The sequence below is a fragment of the Rattus norvegicus genome, chromosome 3 (genome assembly GCF_021556685.1).
Source record: "Rattus norvegicus strain SHRSP/BbbUtx chromosome 3, alternate assembly SHRSP_T2T, whole genome shotgun sequence".
NCBI classification, from domain to species: Eukaryota; Metazoa; Chordata; class Mammalia; order Rodentia; family Muridae; genus Rattus; species Rattus norvegicus.
The window spans coordinates 134,018,701-134,034,474 of record NC_141536.1 but is presented as its reverse complement, the minus strand read 5'-3'; the positions used below and the strand labels follow the sequence as shown (position 1 = coordinate 134,034,474).

The 15,774-nt window shown below is 40.2% G+C and overlaps 1 protein-coding gene across 7 annotated transcripts in view; it reads right to left on the bottom strand.

Annotated features, from left to right (window-relative positions):
• Kiz (kizuna centrosomal protein) overlaps nucleotides 1–15,774 on the bottom strand; it is a 108,185-nt gene that overhangs the window by 89,264 nt on the left and 3,147 nt on the right. For all 7 annotated transcript variants that reach the window (XR_015682994.1, XR_015682993.1, XR_015682995.1 and 4 more), the window contains 3 exon segments: nucleotides 14,170–14,232; nucleotides 11,410–11,572; nucleotides 3,917–3,997 (listed from right to left, as the gene is read on the bottom strand). Coding sequence is in view for 2 of the 7 variants with exons in the window: in NM_001398980.1 (NP_001385909.1) it covers nucleotides 3,917–3,997; nucleotides 11,410–11,572; nucleotides 14,170–14,232 (307 nt within the window). In the remaining 5 variants the exon portion in view is untranslated.

Sequence of the window (15,774 nt, the reverse complement as noted above, 5' to 3'; positions counted from 1 at the left end):
GACACACAGCTCAGTGGCTAAGCTGAAGGACAAATACCTTCCTCCCCTTCCCCTAGGGCAGGATACTTCTGGAACATGTTTTGTACAGTCTTCCCAGGGTCCCCAGTGGGACTGAGTGCCAGGTGCTCACAGTGATAACCTATTCAATCAAACACTCACTGGCTGCTTTCCCTTCTCTGTCACTAGCCTCCCTCCTTAATTTGCCTCTGGGACCACCTCTTAATAACTACTTGCAATAAATCCTCGTCTTGTGATTTGCTTCCGGAGGATCCCCAAGTTATTTGCTCTTTTGATAGGGGCGCTTCAGCTTTAGGATTCCTTTCCCTCTTCCCTTGTATTATACCAGTTTCCCTTCCACAAGGTATCTTTATCTCTTGGCAATGAACCTGGCACTGCAGAGACTGTCCTGATTTTATGAACACCGCTCAGATGCTGTGAACAGTAGTCACTCCCCTCAAGCAAGGAAGAACAGTCCTCACCATCTAACTCAGGTGCTGCCTCTCCTATGGTGGGGCTGCTCCTAATAGCATGTGGGTCACCTTTGCTAATGAGCTCAAGGCAGTGGCTAAAGCTGCTGCAATGCTCTATTATGCCCAGCAGGCTCACCTTGACTCTGGTGTCAGTGCCAGGTCTCTCCATTCACACTCTTCTGTGCAACCAAGCCAACTAGAACAGATGATCCAATTATGGAAACATGAACAGTTTGGAGGTGGGCCCTCTGCTCACTATGACTCCTCGTATTCCGCTGAACTTACAGCACTATGACAGATAATTCAGTCCTAAGGTAAACATACAGCAACAAAAGCTCCCTTCATCTCACTGAGAATCTACCCTACCCTCAATGAGCATTTCCCCAAACTTGGTTGGAAGGAATTAGAGCAAAATGGCCCTGGTCTGAATTTTGGGTCCAACTCTATAGCCCTGGGTAAGTTAACTAACTTTTCTTACCCTTGCTATAAAATGGGACAACAATCACATCTAAGACCAGGGCTGTGAAACAGATTAAACAAACTGATGCAGAGAAATGTCACTGCAGCACCTGGCATGGAGGAAGAACAAAGGCTGCTATTAGAACTGGGGTAGCAACCTGCAGAGCTGTCCTTCTAAACCTGACAGTAGCAGAACTGACACCCCGTGTAACCTTTAGTCCTGTGATGAGCTTCGTTGGTTCTCTGTAGTTCTGGAGAATACCACATGTACCATCCAGAACTTCAGATGTTTCTACCTCTACCTCCCAAGTACAGGGCTTACTGGTGTGTACCACACCTGATTTATGGGGTACTGGTAGGCTGAAACCAAGGACCTTGCTGCTGGGAAGCACCCTAACAATTGAGATGCATCCCTAAAACCATCTGTTCATTGATAGAGATCTAACCTCTTTCCTCCATCAATGACTTCCTCTGCAGTGGCTACCCTAATCCCTCTCAGATCATTCTTCCCACCTGACCCTGATTTCCCCAGGCTCACCCTGGCCAGCTTCACTCCTATAATATAACCAGCCTATGCTTCTTTATCTGTCCCAACACATACAGGTAGGGACACGCAGATACACATTATCATCCTAGGAGGAAAGCTCAGTTCTTAAACAGAAAGCCTTAGTAATGGGTACCTGAATTTCATGGTACGCCTGTCCAAGTTTATTTTCTAGTATGTCCCACAATCTCTTTAGACTCAGCTTGACTAGGCAATGACCTTCTGGGCTTCCCTGTTTCCACTCTTGCTGGTAGTACTACCACTACAATAGTGTCCACACATTGCCAAACACCAATGTCCTACTCATCCTTCAGGACCCACCAAGCACCATTCCCTCTATTAAGGCTGTGTTACATGCTGCAAAGGAAGCAGCCTCTTCTTTCTCCTACAGCTCAAGTTCATCCCGTAACTAACTGTTATTTTCTGCACACTGCTCTGTGCCTCAGAAAGAACATTTGTTTTGTGAGAAACATCTCGAAAGCAAGAATTAAGACATTCTTGAAGACGCCTACCGTGGCTTTTCAACAGAACAGTTGCAGAACAACTATGCTATGCATTAGAAAGTCCCAGATGCCAGGGACTGGGCACAGAGACAAATTCCTCTGACTGCCTAGAGAGGAGGAGCTCAGATGCCAATAAAAAGTTCAACCTAATTCGTAAGATAAGGATTCATTCAGGAATTAGCATTTAATGAAGATTAACTAAGTCATGTTTTTGCTGCAGTGTGTTTACCTTTTAATTGATTAGATATCAAGGGGAAATTAGAAAAGGCAAGATACAAGTTTCTCAAAATGTTATCTAATTGATTCTTATTGCAGCCAATAGTCAAAGCTTTTGAGGAGATGACAGCTTTCAGTACAAAGAAAATATCCTGTTCTAATTATCAAGTGGAGACCCATAACTATAGGCAAGGTACGGAGTCAGCAGTGCAAATGGGGGGTGGTGAGGAGGCTCTCTCCCATTTTACTTAAGTGCCATTGATACAGCCACATTAAGAATATGTCTATCAGGAACTGCAAAGAAAGAAGAAACTGGAATATGTCTATCAAGAACAGCAGAAGAAGAACAAACTGGTTTATAGATTAAAAGTATGTCAATTATTTCTCGACCAAACGTCAAACAGTTTGTTTTAGTCTGGTTTGGAAGACTATCACATCACACCACATTTGCCCTACATCTAATGGTGTATGAATCACTTATCATGAAAGGCCTTTTTAGATAGGTCAAGGTTCTGGGGCTTGGTGTTTAGTATCTTACTGTTTAAAGAATGCTCTAAATTCTAGCTTTTTAACTTTTTAATCTATGGGAAAAGAAAACGAAAACTTCCTGTAAACTCAGATTAATGCCTGCTAATGCAAGGAAGAAAGGAAAACTAAACCTTCCTTCTACCATAAAAACAAAATAGTGTGGCCTCTGTTTCTTTTCTGATAAGAGTCTTAAATACCAAACAGTTAACTGCATAATAACATTTACTGGCAGCCAGGCAGCCTGCTTAGCAGATATATAAAGCAGGTAAAAGGAGAAAAAGTTAATTTCTTGGCTGAATGATTCCATCGGTAGCTATAGGGCAAACCTGAAAGTCTTTTAGTAAAGTAGCAGTTGAGTCTTCTATCAATCTGTAGCACACATACTCTTCCAAGGAAAGCATTAAATATGAAAATCATATCCCGTTATCATCTGTTTCCAGCTTTCAGCCCAGTAAGCTTTTCTTAATGAATGCTGCAGCCTAAGGAACAAGCACGCTGTTGGCTTCTCTGAATAATGGAGTGATGCTACCATTTTTGCTTATTACAATATCGACTGGCTGAGGGGGTTTCACACATAGTCACAAGTGACTACTCTTGCCAGCATGCTCCAAGTTATTACAAGATGTTTTTAGACATTTCATCTAAAAGAGCTTTACTGCTTTTAGTGAAGAAAACATCTATGGTCTTGAGCAGAATCATTTATATGGAGATAGGCAGAAGGATTAGAAGCCTGTATTACAGCAGATATATAGCAGAATTTATTTAAGTATTCCTTGCTGGTCTTTTTGTCTATTGTTTAGATATGCAATCTTTTCTTTTCACTTTGTCGGTGAAAAGGTTCAAATGTACAAAATTATACATACAAAGGAAAGAATCAAAGCAGCATACTTAGTTTATTTTCATTTAAAATATTTCTCAATCCAATAAAAAATAGCTACAAAACACTAATCATGAAAATACAATTTTACCTTCTGAAACCCTGAGGTTTTCTTTGAAATCGTAAGTCCAAGTGACTGTCTTTTGGCAAATTTAATTAAATCAGACGTTAAAATGATATCCCATAAGTAAAATTCTTTAGATAATCATGGTTCTATCAAAAAATGTCTATAATACGATGATTTTATTTAAAAAAATTTAACATATAAGCATTCTAAGGTTTTTCTGGAAACATTAAATTCCCCGTTTCCCTCTGCTACCTTTGCTTGGTCTTTGTCACTCGCTCCCAGGCTGTCCTTTGACAGGAGGCGCAGCCTCTTCATTTCAGCTTCATATTCAGCCTAAATATAAAAAAGTCAAATTTTAGACGCTACTGCAAGTAACCCCACCTATATCTTGCTTTCCTCGCCACATAAAAGGTACAATGGAGTGAAAAAAAAAAGGGGGTCTGACATTGCCAAGAACTTCAGCTTACCTTGGAAAACAGGCAATTTCACAAACAATATATGCCAAGAGTTGAACTCTATAAAATGTCACACACATTTTAAAGTAAAACAAGGCTTACTGGATTTTTACTTAGTCTTCTATCTGTTGGATGGAATAAAGCCTCAATCCTCAATACACACTAACAGCTTGATATTTTCTTTAAGCTATCATGAAAATCCCATTACTTGATTATAAAAGTTAGATATTAGGTATCTAATTCAAAGCCTAAAAAAGAAAAATTAAGTCTTACCGTTTGCTATTACATACTATATTTTATATTATCATGATCCTCAAAGTCACAGCAAATCAGTTTTATATTCCAGGAATAAGATTATAATGTAAGTAGTCACCAGTACCATCAGAATCAAGTTTGCTTTGGCACTGGTAACTTTGAGAGGTCTGCATCATTCCATCACTATAACCACTGAAAATGATTCAAACACAAATGTCTTTCTCTAAAACGCACAGTATGAAAAGTGCTTTGATTCAATATGCTACAACTCAAAGCCTTAAAAAGCCACTGACTGTGGCCCATCCCAGGTAAGTATCAGGGTGTTTCTGAATTAAGCAGCTAGATAAACAATTTGAAACATACCTATGAGATAATGAATTAAAGGCTGGTTCTTTAGCTTTCAGTCTGAACAGAAAATAGGTCTGGAATTTGTTTTAACAGGAAAAAAATGCATGAACAACAATAGCCCAAACAGAACATTTGCCTTAACATTTAAAAGATCAGTATTAGACCTGCCTGGGAATCATTTCAGAGCCACCTCCCAAACAAACACAGCAACAAACACAGACGACTTTCTCACAGCAAAGTTTCTCTCACAAGGGTTGTTCAATTAATTATGTTGAAGCAAAATGCAACTGATAATTGTTTAAGTTTCAAAAGAACAGTAAGAAAGGTATCCTCAAGAGCCTGATCTAGATTGTTCTCAACACATTTGAAAATTGAATTGAACTCTTTCTAAATTATGGACCAAAAAATGTTTAATAGATTTTGAAACCAGAGTGATGCAGCCATAAATTGATGGTAAATATAAATTATATCTCCAGACCCTTTAGAAAAGTCACCACCTAGAATATTTTGTTCTTCTTTGCCCTTTATAAGACATTTAGTATTTACCAGATCATCTGAATGCTAGAAAGTTTCCAACTGCAGGCTATGAGCTCCCTAGTTCCACCTTCTCTCCCACTGCAATAAAGCAAAGGAGTCTACTCTTTATAAAAGTTCATTTAAGGATGGACACACACGGGCACAACCTAGCACTCAGGGATAGGCAAAGGCAGAAAGATGGTGGGTCCAAATGTGCCTGGGTTGCAAAACAAAACATGTCTTGAAAAGTTTTGTTTTTATTTTTGTTTTTTTAGGTTGGTCCTAAAATATTATACGAATTATTTTTCCCAAGACTGTTTTTGCTAAAATTGTCTAATGTGGCATCAGAGGACATGTCCTTGTTCCCATCCTCTCCTCCAACTGTCACTCTTGTTTCCTTCCTAATTTCTTCTCCCATCAGGCCTTATGTCCTTTTTCTGTTTCCTTAGAACATCAGAGCTTAGAATATGTCCTTTCTAATGGAGACCCCTCCAGCCTTTATTTTCCTTCTGGCATGTGGACTTTTCATGGTTAGATTTGTTCATCTTATAGGCAGGGAAACTCATGTTCCAGCAGCATCGCCTAGTCCAGAACCTCTAGGATGACCCCTTATCATTTTCCCCCAGCCTGGGAAACGTGGCTTAATAAATGAACAGCACTGAGCTAACCATGTGCATTCTGCTGGGGACTGTATTGCTTCGTGGCACCGGTGATGCTGCTCCCATAATTTAAGAGGACCCGTCCATTCACTTCCACACAGGTACAATTGACTTCAGCTGAATCACTGGAGCTGTTAACAACAGGATGGGCCATGGGGAGAGACAGGTATTCTTACAGGTATTTCAGCTCTCTGGGATGTCCCTCCATGCTCGCGGCACACCTCACTTCCCACTTCATTCCTGTCTTCTCACCTGCACTACCTTTTACTCACTACCCTCTTCCCTTACTAATTTCTTTCTCTCCCTGGTTTCTGAAATTGCACAGCTGATTCCCAGTTACAGACTAGAGGTGGGAGGGGACAGTTGAACTACACAGATATTTAAGATCAGTGCCCCAGTTTCCACATGTTATAACTCAAGATGGACACAGTGACAGATTGTTCAATTTGATTCTCAGGTGAATCTTTGACTTTATTTCCCACTGTCTTCCATTATGCATGCTTTTTCCTAGATAGTGGAATCTCACCAGAAGACACGAGAGAACATGCTTTTATTCAACTAGCACACACAAACAAGAAAAACATTCTGGTTACTAAAAATGAGATTAGCTACATATTTTGCTTTTTAGGCCCCTTAAGATAATAGCTTACCCACAGTATTTGTCACATGCTTAGTTAGGAACTAAATAACTCAAAAGACTTGTTCTCAAATGTTATCCCTCTTCAACACATAACCTCCTGTCAAAACTGTCCAGGATGGTAGCAGGAGAAAGGGAGGCAGAAAGAGAATATGTGTATGTTAGAATTGGGGGTGTGGGTAATCACAGGCTGAGGCTAGAGGTAGTGCTCAAGTAGAGACCAGCATCTGGGCTCTGTCCTAAGACACCTGGGCTACCACCTCATGCTGAGGACAGATGCAATTGGGTGAGTCTTGCCCTGGTGATGACCATTCCTGAATTCTCTGACATGCTGGTGCCACACCTGGTACAGTGTGGTAGGCTGTGCATATCTTAGTTAATAAATGCTTGTGTCTGGGACCTTCCTCAGTACTCAGGTCCAGTATCTGGGTACTGTGTCTAGGGCTTCTCAAAATCCCAGGAGACTTCCCTGTCTAGGAAGACATGACTAGTATCACCACCTGCACCTCTGCCCATCAGTTCTCTACCCATGCTGCTCCAAAGCCGCTGCAGATAATCATAAATGAGCCATGAGATCAGTTAATTCTTTTTCAGCTTTTAGGCCACTCTAAAAGATTTGTGTGTGTGTGTGTGTGTGTGTGTGTGTGTGTGTGTGTGTGTGTACACAATAAGGTGGTGGGATGGACTTATCTCTACAAAGGAGGAAAAATGGACTAATTGTAACTTGAGAAAACCCCTCCACCTCTCAAAAGCTCCTTCACCATATCTTCCTTCCTGGCATTCTACTGATCTGAAGTCCATGTTCAGGGAAACTGTCCTTTGTTCAGGGAAAAACTCGATAGCACTGGAGGTGTGGGAGTGCACTCTGAACAGCCTTCTCTTTAAGTAATTTACCTAAGGTCCTCAGCAAAAGAGGTAAAGAGCTGACATCAAGGTAGAAAAGCATTAAGAGATACAGATGGCTCTACTGTACCTATGGCTAATGCTGGAAACTGGCCCAAAAGATCAACATCTCCCATGACAAGCCTCTGCTTACAGCTAAACTAATGATGTCACTGGATGGGTGTCTGACATTGGTGTTGGGTTCCATAGACACAAGGGAGGCATGCAGCTTTGGATTCAGAGTGACTGCTAAATCCCAGTGCTACATAGATACCAAGTCTGTATCCATCTGTAGCTACATCTTTTTTTTTTTTAATCTCATCAACAGAATTGTTTCAAAAAAGGAATTCTTACCTAAAATTCAAAGTAACATAATCTAAGTGATTTTTTGAAGCATTTTGTAAATAATACTTTCCACATTCTTATATAGTTTGTTGATCTCTTCCGAAAAATGGTCCCCTGGGCTGATACTCTTTCCTAGTTCATTAAACAAGTTTCTAAGACTTACCTGTTATATATAACTAATGCTCTCAATATTCCAAATCTTTCCTCCTACATTTGATTATAAGGAGAAATCAATAATTGGATAAGACCATGATATAAGAATAAGAGGGAATTTTCTTTTACTTCCTTTATTCCTGTTTTGCCCACTGCTTATGTTCTACATGAAATCTCTGAGTAGTTTACATTGTGGATAATGGCAACTGCTTCTTAACCTTAAACATTTGATTGGAATACCAAGAGGCAAAACTTGATAAAGCTTAAACACAGCTAATCCTAGAAGTTGACTTCTAGACTCTACGCCCACTTAAAGACACGTTTGTCTGAAGCAGAGAAGACATGAGGCACTTACAACATCTTGCTATGCCCCAAAGGAAAGAGGGCTCAGAATTCAAATAAATTGTCATACAGAAAGGGCACAGGAGTCACCTAAGGACTCCTAGCAGCTGCAGGTACAGCTCAGTACACATACTGAGCATGTTTAAGGTACTAGTTTTAATCCCTACTGCCTATGTTTAGAACAATAGGAGCAAAAGTAACTATTGATAATATTCTAATTAAATAAAAATTCATACGTTCATCATGCCATTGAAAAAGGAGGGAGGGGGCAAAGAGGTCATTTCTCTTTGTTACAGAAGAAAGTCAGTTAATGGAAGATAGAACTGAAAATTGCCACTCTGACATCCTCCATTACAGTAACTCTCTCAGGGAGGGTCATCTAGAGATCCCTAAACCAGTGGGTAACAAGCTAGTGAAAATATGATCTTCCGGGGGCTGGAGAGATGGCTCAGCGGTTAAGAGCACTGACTGCTCTTCCAGAGGTCCTGAGTTCAATTCCCAGCAACCACATGGTGGCTCACAACCATCTGTAATGGGATCCAATGCCGTCTTCTGGTGTGTCTGAAGACAGTTACAGTGTACTCATATAAATAAAATAAATCTTTAAAATAAAAAAAAAGAAAATATGATCTTCCAGTGATGCCAAGCCAGCACTCCTCAGACTAGTTATTAAGGTACCTTAAAATGAGTATCTAGAGATTACCATCTTTTTTTTTCTTTTCTTTTCTTCTTTTTTTCAGAGCTGGGGACCGAACCCAGGGCCTTGTGCTTGCTAGGGAAGCGCTCTACCACTGAGCTAAATCCCCAAACCCCTAGAGATTACCATCTTAACCAACAACTCAAACACTGCCTCACTCATATAGGGCCACAACACCAGGGACTCCTTTATTGGACACTGCAGGAAGCATGAGTCACCTGTGACTATTAACCCAACTCCACTAAAACTGCAGCACAGTGCAAGCTACACCATCAGATTTGACAGATATGCATGGCTGGCTAAGTCAACGCTGTATCAGAGAACAGTGCATAGACACAGAACATTCTCAGGACTGCAGAAAGTTCTGCCAGGCCATGCTAGTCTAAACCGCATTTCCAGTTCTCAGGGGATGGGGTCGGAGGTGGGGGCAGATTCTGGACCAGGAAACTATAACTCAAATTCCAAGCGACAAGCAATTGGTTGACTTCCTCAAAATAGCTTATGCCAGTGAAAAAAAGAAAACTAAAATATCTGAGATTAGTGAAAGCAAAATATATTCTAGTGATTTCAACATAAATTGTGGAAAATATATAAGAGAATAACACATAACACAAAATCCAAGAAAGGAGAAGCCTACAGTTGTGTTTTGTACACTACAAATTGCTAAAATATGTTTTATTTCACTAGACAGTCTTTTCCCCCCTATTTCTTACAATACTGTACTTCTGGACAGTTGGCGTATACTCAGTTCTCTTTTCTCAGGGTCTGCTATCAGGACTCCTGCACATCAGCATAGGAACAATGCCCCTGTATATTTTTCTTCTCTTAATGAGAAAAGCCTGACTCCTTAAATGCATTGTCAGAGCCCTCCAATTGTGCACAGGCATTCTGCATACACAGGAACACTGAGACCCTCTTAATAAAGGAAGTGACAGCCTTCGGTGCACAGGCATTGTGAAGAATCTGTTCCTTGAGATCCTTGCTTTCTTAACACTGTGTTCAAGGTCACCCACTGTGATTCCTAAGGGATCTCTTCCCTGTGCTTAGACTATCCCAGTCACCTAGAAGATCAGTTACAAGGCTAAGAGATGGCTCAGTGGTTAGCAGTGGGTACTATTCTTGCACAGGACCCAGATTCCCACAACCTACTTTGAGAGAATCACAGCTCCTGGTGATCCAACATCTCTGGTCCCCTACACCTTCATGCACAAACCCACATGCAGACCAGGACCTACATATACCTAATTAAAAATACATATTAAAAAATAAAGAGTTCAAAGCAGCCACAAGTCACAGTCATTTTATTCTACTTGTTTTGACCTAATTTCATTGTGAATGTGGTTTGTCTGTTGGTAGTTGCCATACCTGTGTGTGATAGGCATTAACACAATTGTTCGAGCTAGTAACATGTGCATGTATGTTTCTTGCTTTACTGTGTAAAAGCGATTTACTGATGTTCTATGATAATTTTTATGCTTGTCCATTATGTTCACTTTTAAATCCACAAATAAATGTCTTATAGTTTTTTAAAAATTTGAAATTAGATTAAAATAGACTTTAAAGGATCATGATAATAACAACATAAATCTCAAATAACATGTAAACTCTAATGGGTTCACCTTCTAGGGGAACTGGAAAAACCTGAATATGAGTTGAATATTAAATGGCACCACGGATTAGTTATTTAGGTTTAAGGATGATAACATGAGTCTAATTATATAAGACACTAGCCTTGTGTTTAAGAGCTTAGAAGAGGTGTCATGATATAAGCAGGAAACTCTGATGGGAAAGAAAAGCCCTCACGTGCATACAAAGCAAATGCAGAAACATATTTATAACCGTTGTATCTAGTGGAGAAGGTGTCCATTAGAATAAGTCCTTTCCTTTTTCTATAAATCTGAATTTTTTGCAATAACATTAGGCTAGGGAAAAACTGATAGAGCACAACGAAAACCCACTCAAACCACCTTCTCTGAGTATTGTGTTGGGTTAACCTGGACAATGATCCCCATCACTGCAGACAGCAAATAAGAAGTCCTGGCATCAGGCAAAGGTCACACAGGTGTGAATGCAAAGGACTGAGGGGCCAGAATGAAAGGGAGCCTTCAGCAGCAGTCACTGTACAGAGCCCAGGAGCAGGAAGGTGATACCTCAGGGACATTTTTACCCTCAGTGCTCCCCATCCCTAATGCACTCCTGCCCTGAAGAGAGCAGCCAGACCAAAGAGAACTAAAAATAGAAAAAAATCAAAGAACAAAAGAACAAGCAAATGAACAAACCAACAACAACAAACCCAAGGACTCACTATAGAGAGGGAATCGGTTTCAAAGGGGAACTTAATGCTGCTTAAATTCACACCTTCTACCAACAAATAACCCTCCTCAGACAACTGACAGTGGTGCCTGCCACCGACAGGAGAAGCTTTTCAAAGCACACTGCAGAGAATAAGATGTTACCTTCAGTTTCTGAAGCTTCTCCGTATTTGTGGTCAAGTGTTCAACAAGCGACTGGACACACTCGAACTTCTTTAAATATCCTTGGTTTCGAACCTGAGCCCTCCTTTCAGACTCACATACTTCCTTCAGATATTTCTTTAGTTTTGCACATTTCAGCTTAGCTCTTAAAAAAAGAAAAGCAGTTTTAAAAACAGAACTCAAACAAACTTAACAATTTTCTTTAACAAAAGTGTTAATGAGACAATTAAAATGTAAGACATTTACTCATAGCCCAAGAAACAGAAGGCATATATAGTTTAGAGAAAGAAAATTAATATAGTTATCACTGTTTGTATCACATTAGTCACAGCATGGCATACCTCTCCTGAGAAATGCATACCAAGTGCATTTGGTAACACAGTGAAGATTCATATTCTGTTGAGACAGGTCTCACTGCCCAGCCGGGATGGGCAACCCTCCTTCCTTGGCTTCCCCAGTGTACAGATTACAGCTGTGTAGCACCATGCTGGCTGCAGCATGCCCAGCTGCATGGGTCAGACTCCTTTCTGTCTTTCTTATTTTGTCTTTTAGTTTGTTTTCTTTTTATACAGGACTTCTCTGAATAGCCCTGGCTGTACCAGAACTCGCTCTGTAGACCAGGCTGGCCATCAGTCTCTGCCCCCTGGGAAAGCTGGGATAAAGGTGTGTAATACCATGCCCAGTTCTAGATTTATTTCTTAAACTGAAGTATGGATTCTAAAATAGTCATATTCAGATGTGTACCTAGCCTATGAGCAGTTTTTATGACAAGCAATTTTTAAATTAATTATTTATATAGAATGAAACTATAAACTGTAGTCCATAGAATTAAGAAAATTGAAAATCTAAAATACAAAAAAACCTATCATTTAAATAATGTAAAGATGTATTATTAGACATTGCAACAAAAATACTACTGAAATATTTTGTAATAATACATAAACTCTGAGAAAACCTTTGGAGATTCTTACCCAGTTGTAATACTAAAAAGACATGCTAGAGAGCTCAAAGTACACAACCTTTTCTTTTTTTCGGAGCTGGGGTCTGAACCCAGGGCCTTGCACTTGCTAGGCAAGTGCTCTACCATTGAGCTAAATCCCCAACCCACAACCTTCTCTTCTTAAACCAATTTGCTAATTTTCTTCCTTCTACCTGAACCACAAATGAGCACCTACTATGGAGCCCTTATATTATTAATCCAGTAAGATGTTTTATATTCTCTTATCCAGATAGATAGATAGAGATATTTACCTTCCCAGCAAAGTTTTGGAGATGCTAGAAATTTCTAAAATTAATCAACAACAGACTTTAAACTGCTAATGCTAGGCTAACAAGCTTTAAGAAATCCCCCCATATCTCTGGAAGGGGTTTATGTACGAGTGTGCTTTCGAGTCTAATCAGAGGACAGCCTCTGGTGCCAGTCCTCACCTCTACCTTGTTTGAAACAGGGTCTCTAGCTGTTTACCACTGCATATACTAGACTAGTTGACTCACAAATTCCTGAGATGCTCTGGTCTCTGCCTACCGTTTCCATGTGAGATCTCAGACATGCACCACCATGTCTGGATTTATGTGCACTTTGAAGATCTGAACTTAAATCCTCAGGCTCGGATGGCCAGGACTTACTCACTAAGACATCTCCCCAGCCTAGAAGAATTTTATCATGCTAACGACACTGTGCTTTAACTGAGGTTGGCTGACTTCAGTCTTCCTTCCCGATAATACAGTCTAATACCGTTTTCCTTGATGACCATGTCTGCATCTTTGACCCAAATGACAGTAATGGAGGAAGACCCTGACATACTCTTGCCTAGATACTTAATAAAGTTGCTTCTCCACCCAAATGCTTGCCCATTCTTGCTATTCTTGCTAAAGCTGGCCATGTGCATCATCCATCCATCCAAGCAATCACTGATACATTCTGCTGTGCAAGTACGAAAACTGTCTACATACAGTCAACAGGAAAACAGGCTATTGATGGATGTTCTGAGGGAAAGTGAAAGGAGCCTTTCAAAGCAACCTGCCTGCCTGACCTACCTAGCTGAAGAGGCAGGGAGGCCCTCGCAGGGGCAACAAGTTTTCAGGAAAGCACTACAGGATGGATAAAAGCTAACAGATCAGCTGTAACCATGACATGTCTAACTCTCTGCAGAAGCTAAACATGTTGAAATAAGAATCAAAGACAGCCTTGGCGGTGGTGGTGTATGTCTTTAATCCCAGCACCTGGAGGCAGAATCAGGTGGATCTCTGAGTTCAAGGCCAGCCTGGTCGATAGCTCAAGTTCCAGGGCTCCACAAAGAAACCCTGTCTTGAAACCCTGCCACCCAAAAAAATAGAAAAAAAAAAAAAGATAATACTGCCTTATTTTAATATATTTAAACAAAACCACATTCCTGAACTAATACAAAAATAATAAAAATAAAATGTTTATTAATAATAATTATATAAAACTATAGGATTTACTTCAAGTTAATATGCATTAAAAATAAAAGAATGATAAAAATATTCCAACTATAAAAACTATGACATAATAGTAGGGTTTTTGTTTTGTTTAGTTTTTGAGACAGGGTCTCTCTATGTGGCCTGGGACTCATTATGTAGTCCAGGCTAGCCTGGAACTCAGAGATCTGCCTGCCTCTCCTCCAGAGCACTGGGATTAAAGGCCACCACACCCAGCTGTACAGATTAAATTTTGGCTAACAGCTGCAAACAAGCTGGACAACCATCACTATCATCTCTTACCTGCACTTATCAGACTTATTATATTCATAAAGCTTGTCTTCCAGGTCCAGTCTCTTCTTCTCACTGAAATACAGAAACATAAGTCACTGTATTGTAGAAATTTAAGACCATAGTGTCTTCTGAAATCACATCTTTATGTGACTGTCCCACCCATCTATTTAAAAAGGGAGGAAATGTCAGGTGACTACAAGACCTATTAACAAGCAAGTAAAAGAAACAAAGGAAACAGCAGTATGAAGCAAAAGATCAAGATTCTCAACATCAGCGAGGCACGGTATGTAGTGCATCCTTGTTGACCCACACTTCAGAGGCTACGGGAAGAGGATTAGTACACTGAGGCCAGCCTGGGCTACATAGGGTAGACCTAACTGGAAAACAAAAGTTGACAAGGATTCTGAAAGTAAGGAAAAATGTTTGAGGCCAGAGATACATAAGACCTTGTCTCAAAAAGCAAACGAACAAACAAAAGGACTGAATTCAGAGAGTAAGTGGAGAGAACTTTTATTTCCACATTAGAGATCTGTATTGACATCTTGATTATTAACCCTTCAAGGCTTTTATAACCAACTGGGTGCCTGATTCAGGAAAAATGAATGGCTAGATGGTCCAGGGAACTTGTGCTTAAATTACAAGGACAGGAAGATCCTTAAGTACAAGCTTAGAAAATTGTCAGGAACATGACAGACAGGCCAAGAGGACAGAAGTGACATGGCACACGCAATGCAAGCCATGTTTCTCAATAAAACCTTAGACCAGAAAGGACCAGAAAGGAAAAGGCATATTGCTGGGACCGCTTGTGTCTGGCACTGAGTGTGTGGATGGACACACAGCAAGGCTAAAGGGTAACTGTGAGAGCTGTACCATGGTTTTACAAAAGAGCATCTTATCTTTTTTTTTTTTTTAAATAGACTGAAGGTTTTAGTGATGTGGACCATCACATGATCACATGGGAAAAGAAAATGAAAATAATATCATTGGGACTTCAGGAGAATCTCTGTGAGGGGAATACTGGATCTTTGTCCCATGTTTGCAACTTTGCAATAAGCTTGACTTTATTTGAAGATAACTTTTTAAATGAATCTGCAATCTAGGGGAAAAGGGCCATTTTTTTTAAAACTCCATCACCTCTGAAATTGCAAATTCTTTCTAATAATGATGTAAAGATCTCTGTTCTCAGTTCCCTCTGCCGTGGATGCAGACACTCGCTGGTCACTCTGCTAGTCTCTCTCTGAACACTTCATATCTTAGCAACCACAGACATACTGTGGCTCCATTCGAAAACGGTGCTCATCTTGTCAACTCCTCATCTAACTCCCTCCTCCATGCTGCTGCATCTTCAAATGGTAACCCTTCATATGGGTTTTAACATAAGGTCTAAACACTGGATATTTACCTCAGTGAAAAGTCAGAGGGAAGGCTTATTGCTAGGATCCCCATGTAATGCCTACATATCAAATCTCTACTTCAGAATCTCTGAAATGCCCAAACCTGTGTTACTTACAGAGTATATATCTCAGTCACTTGTACTTCACAGCTGGCCTGTTCGTACGAGGCTGAATTTTCTACATTTTAAGGCACTTAATCTGTTTGTGCCTCAATACCACG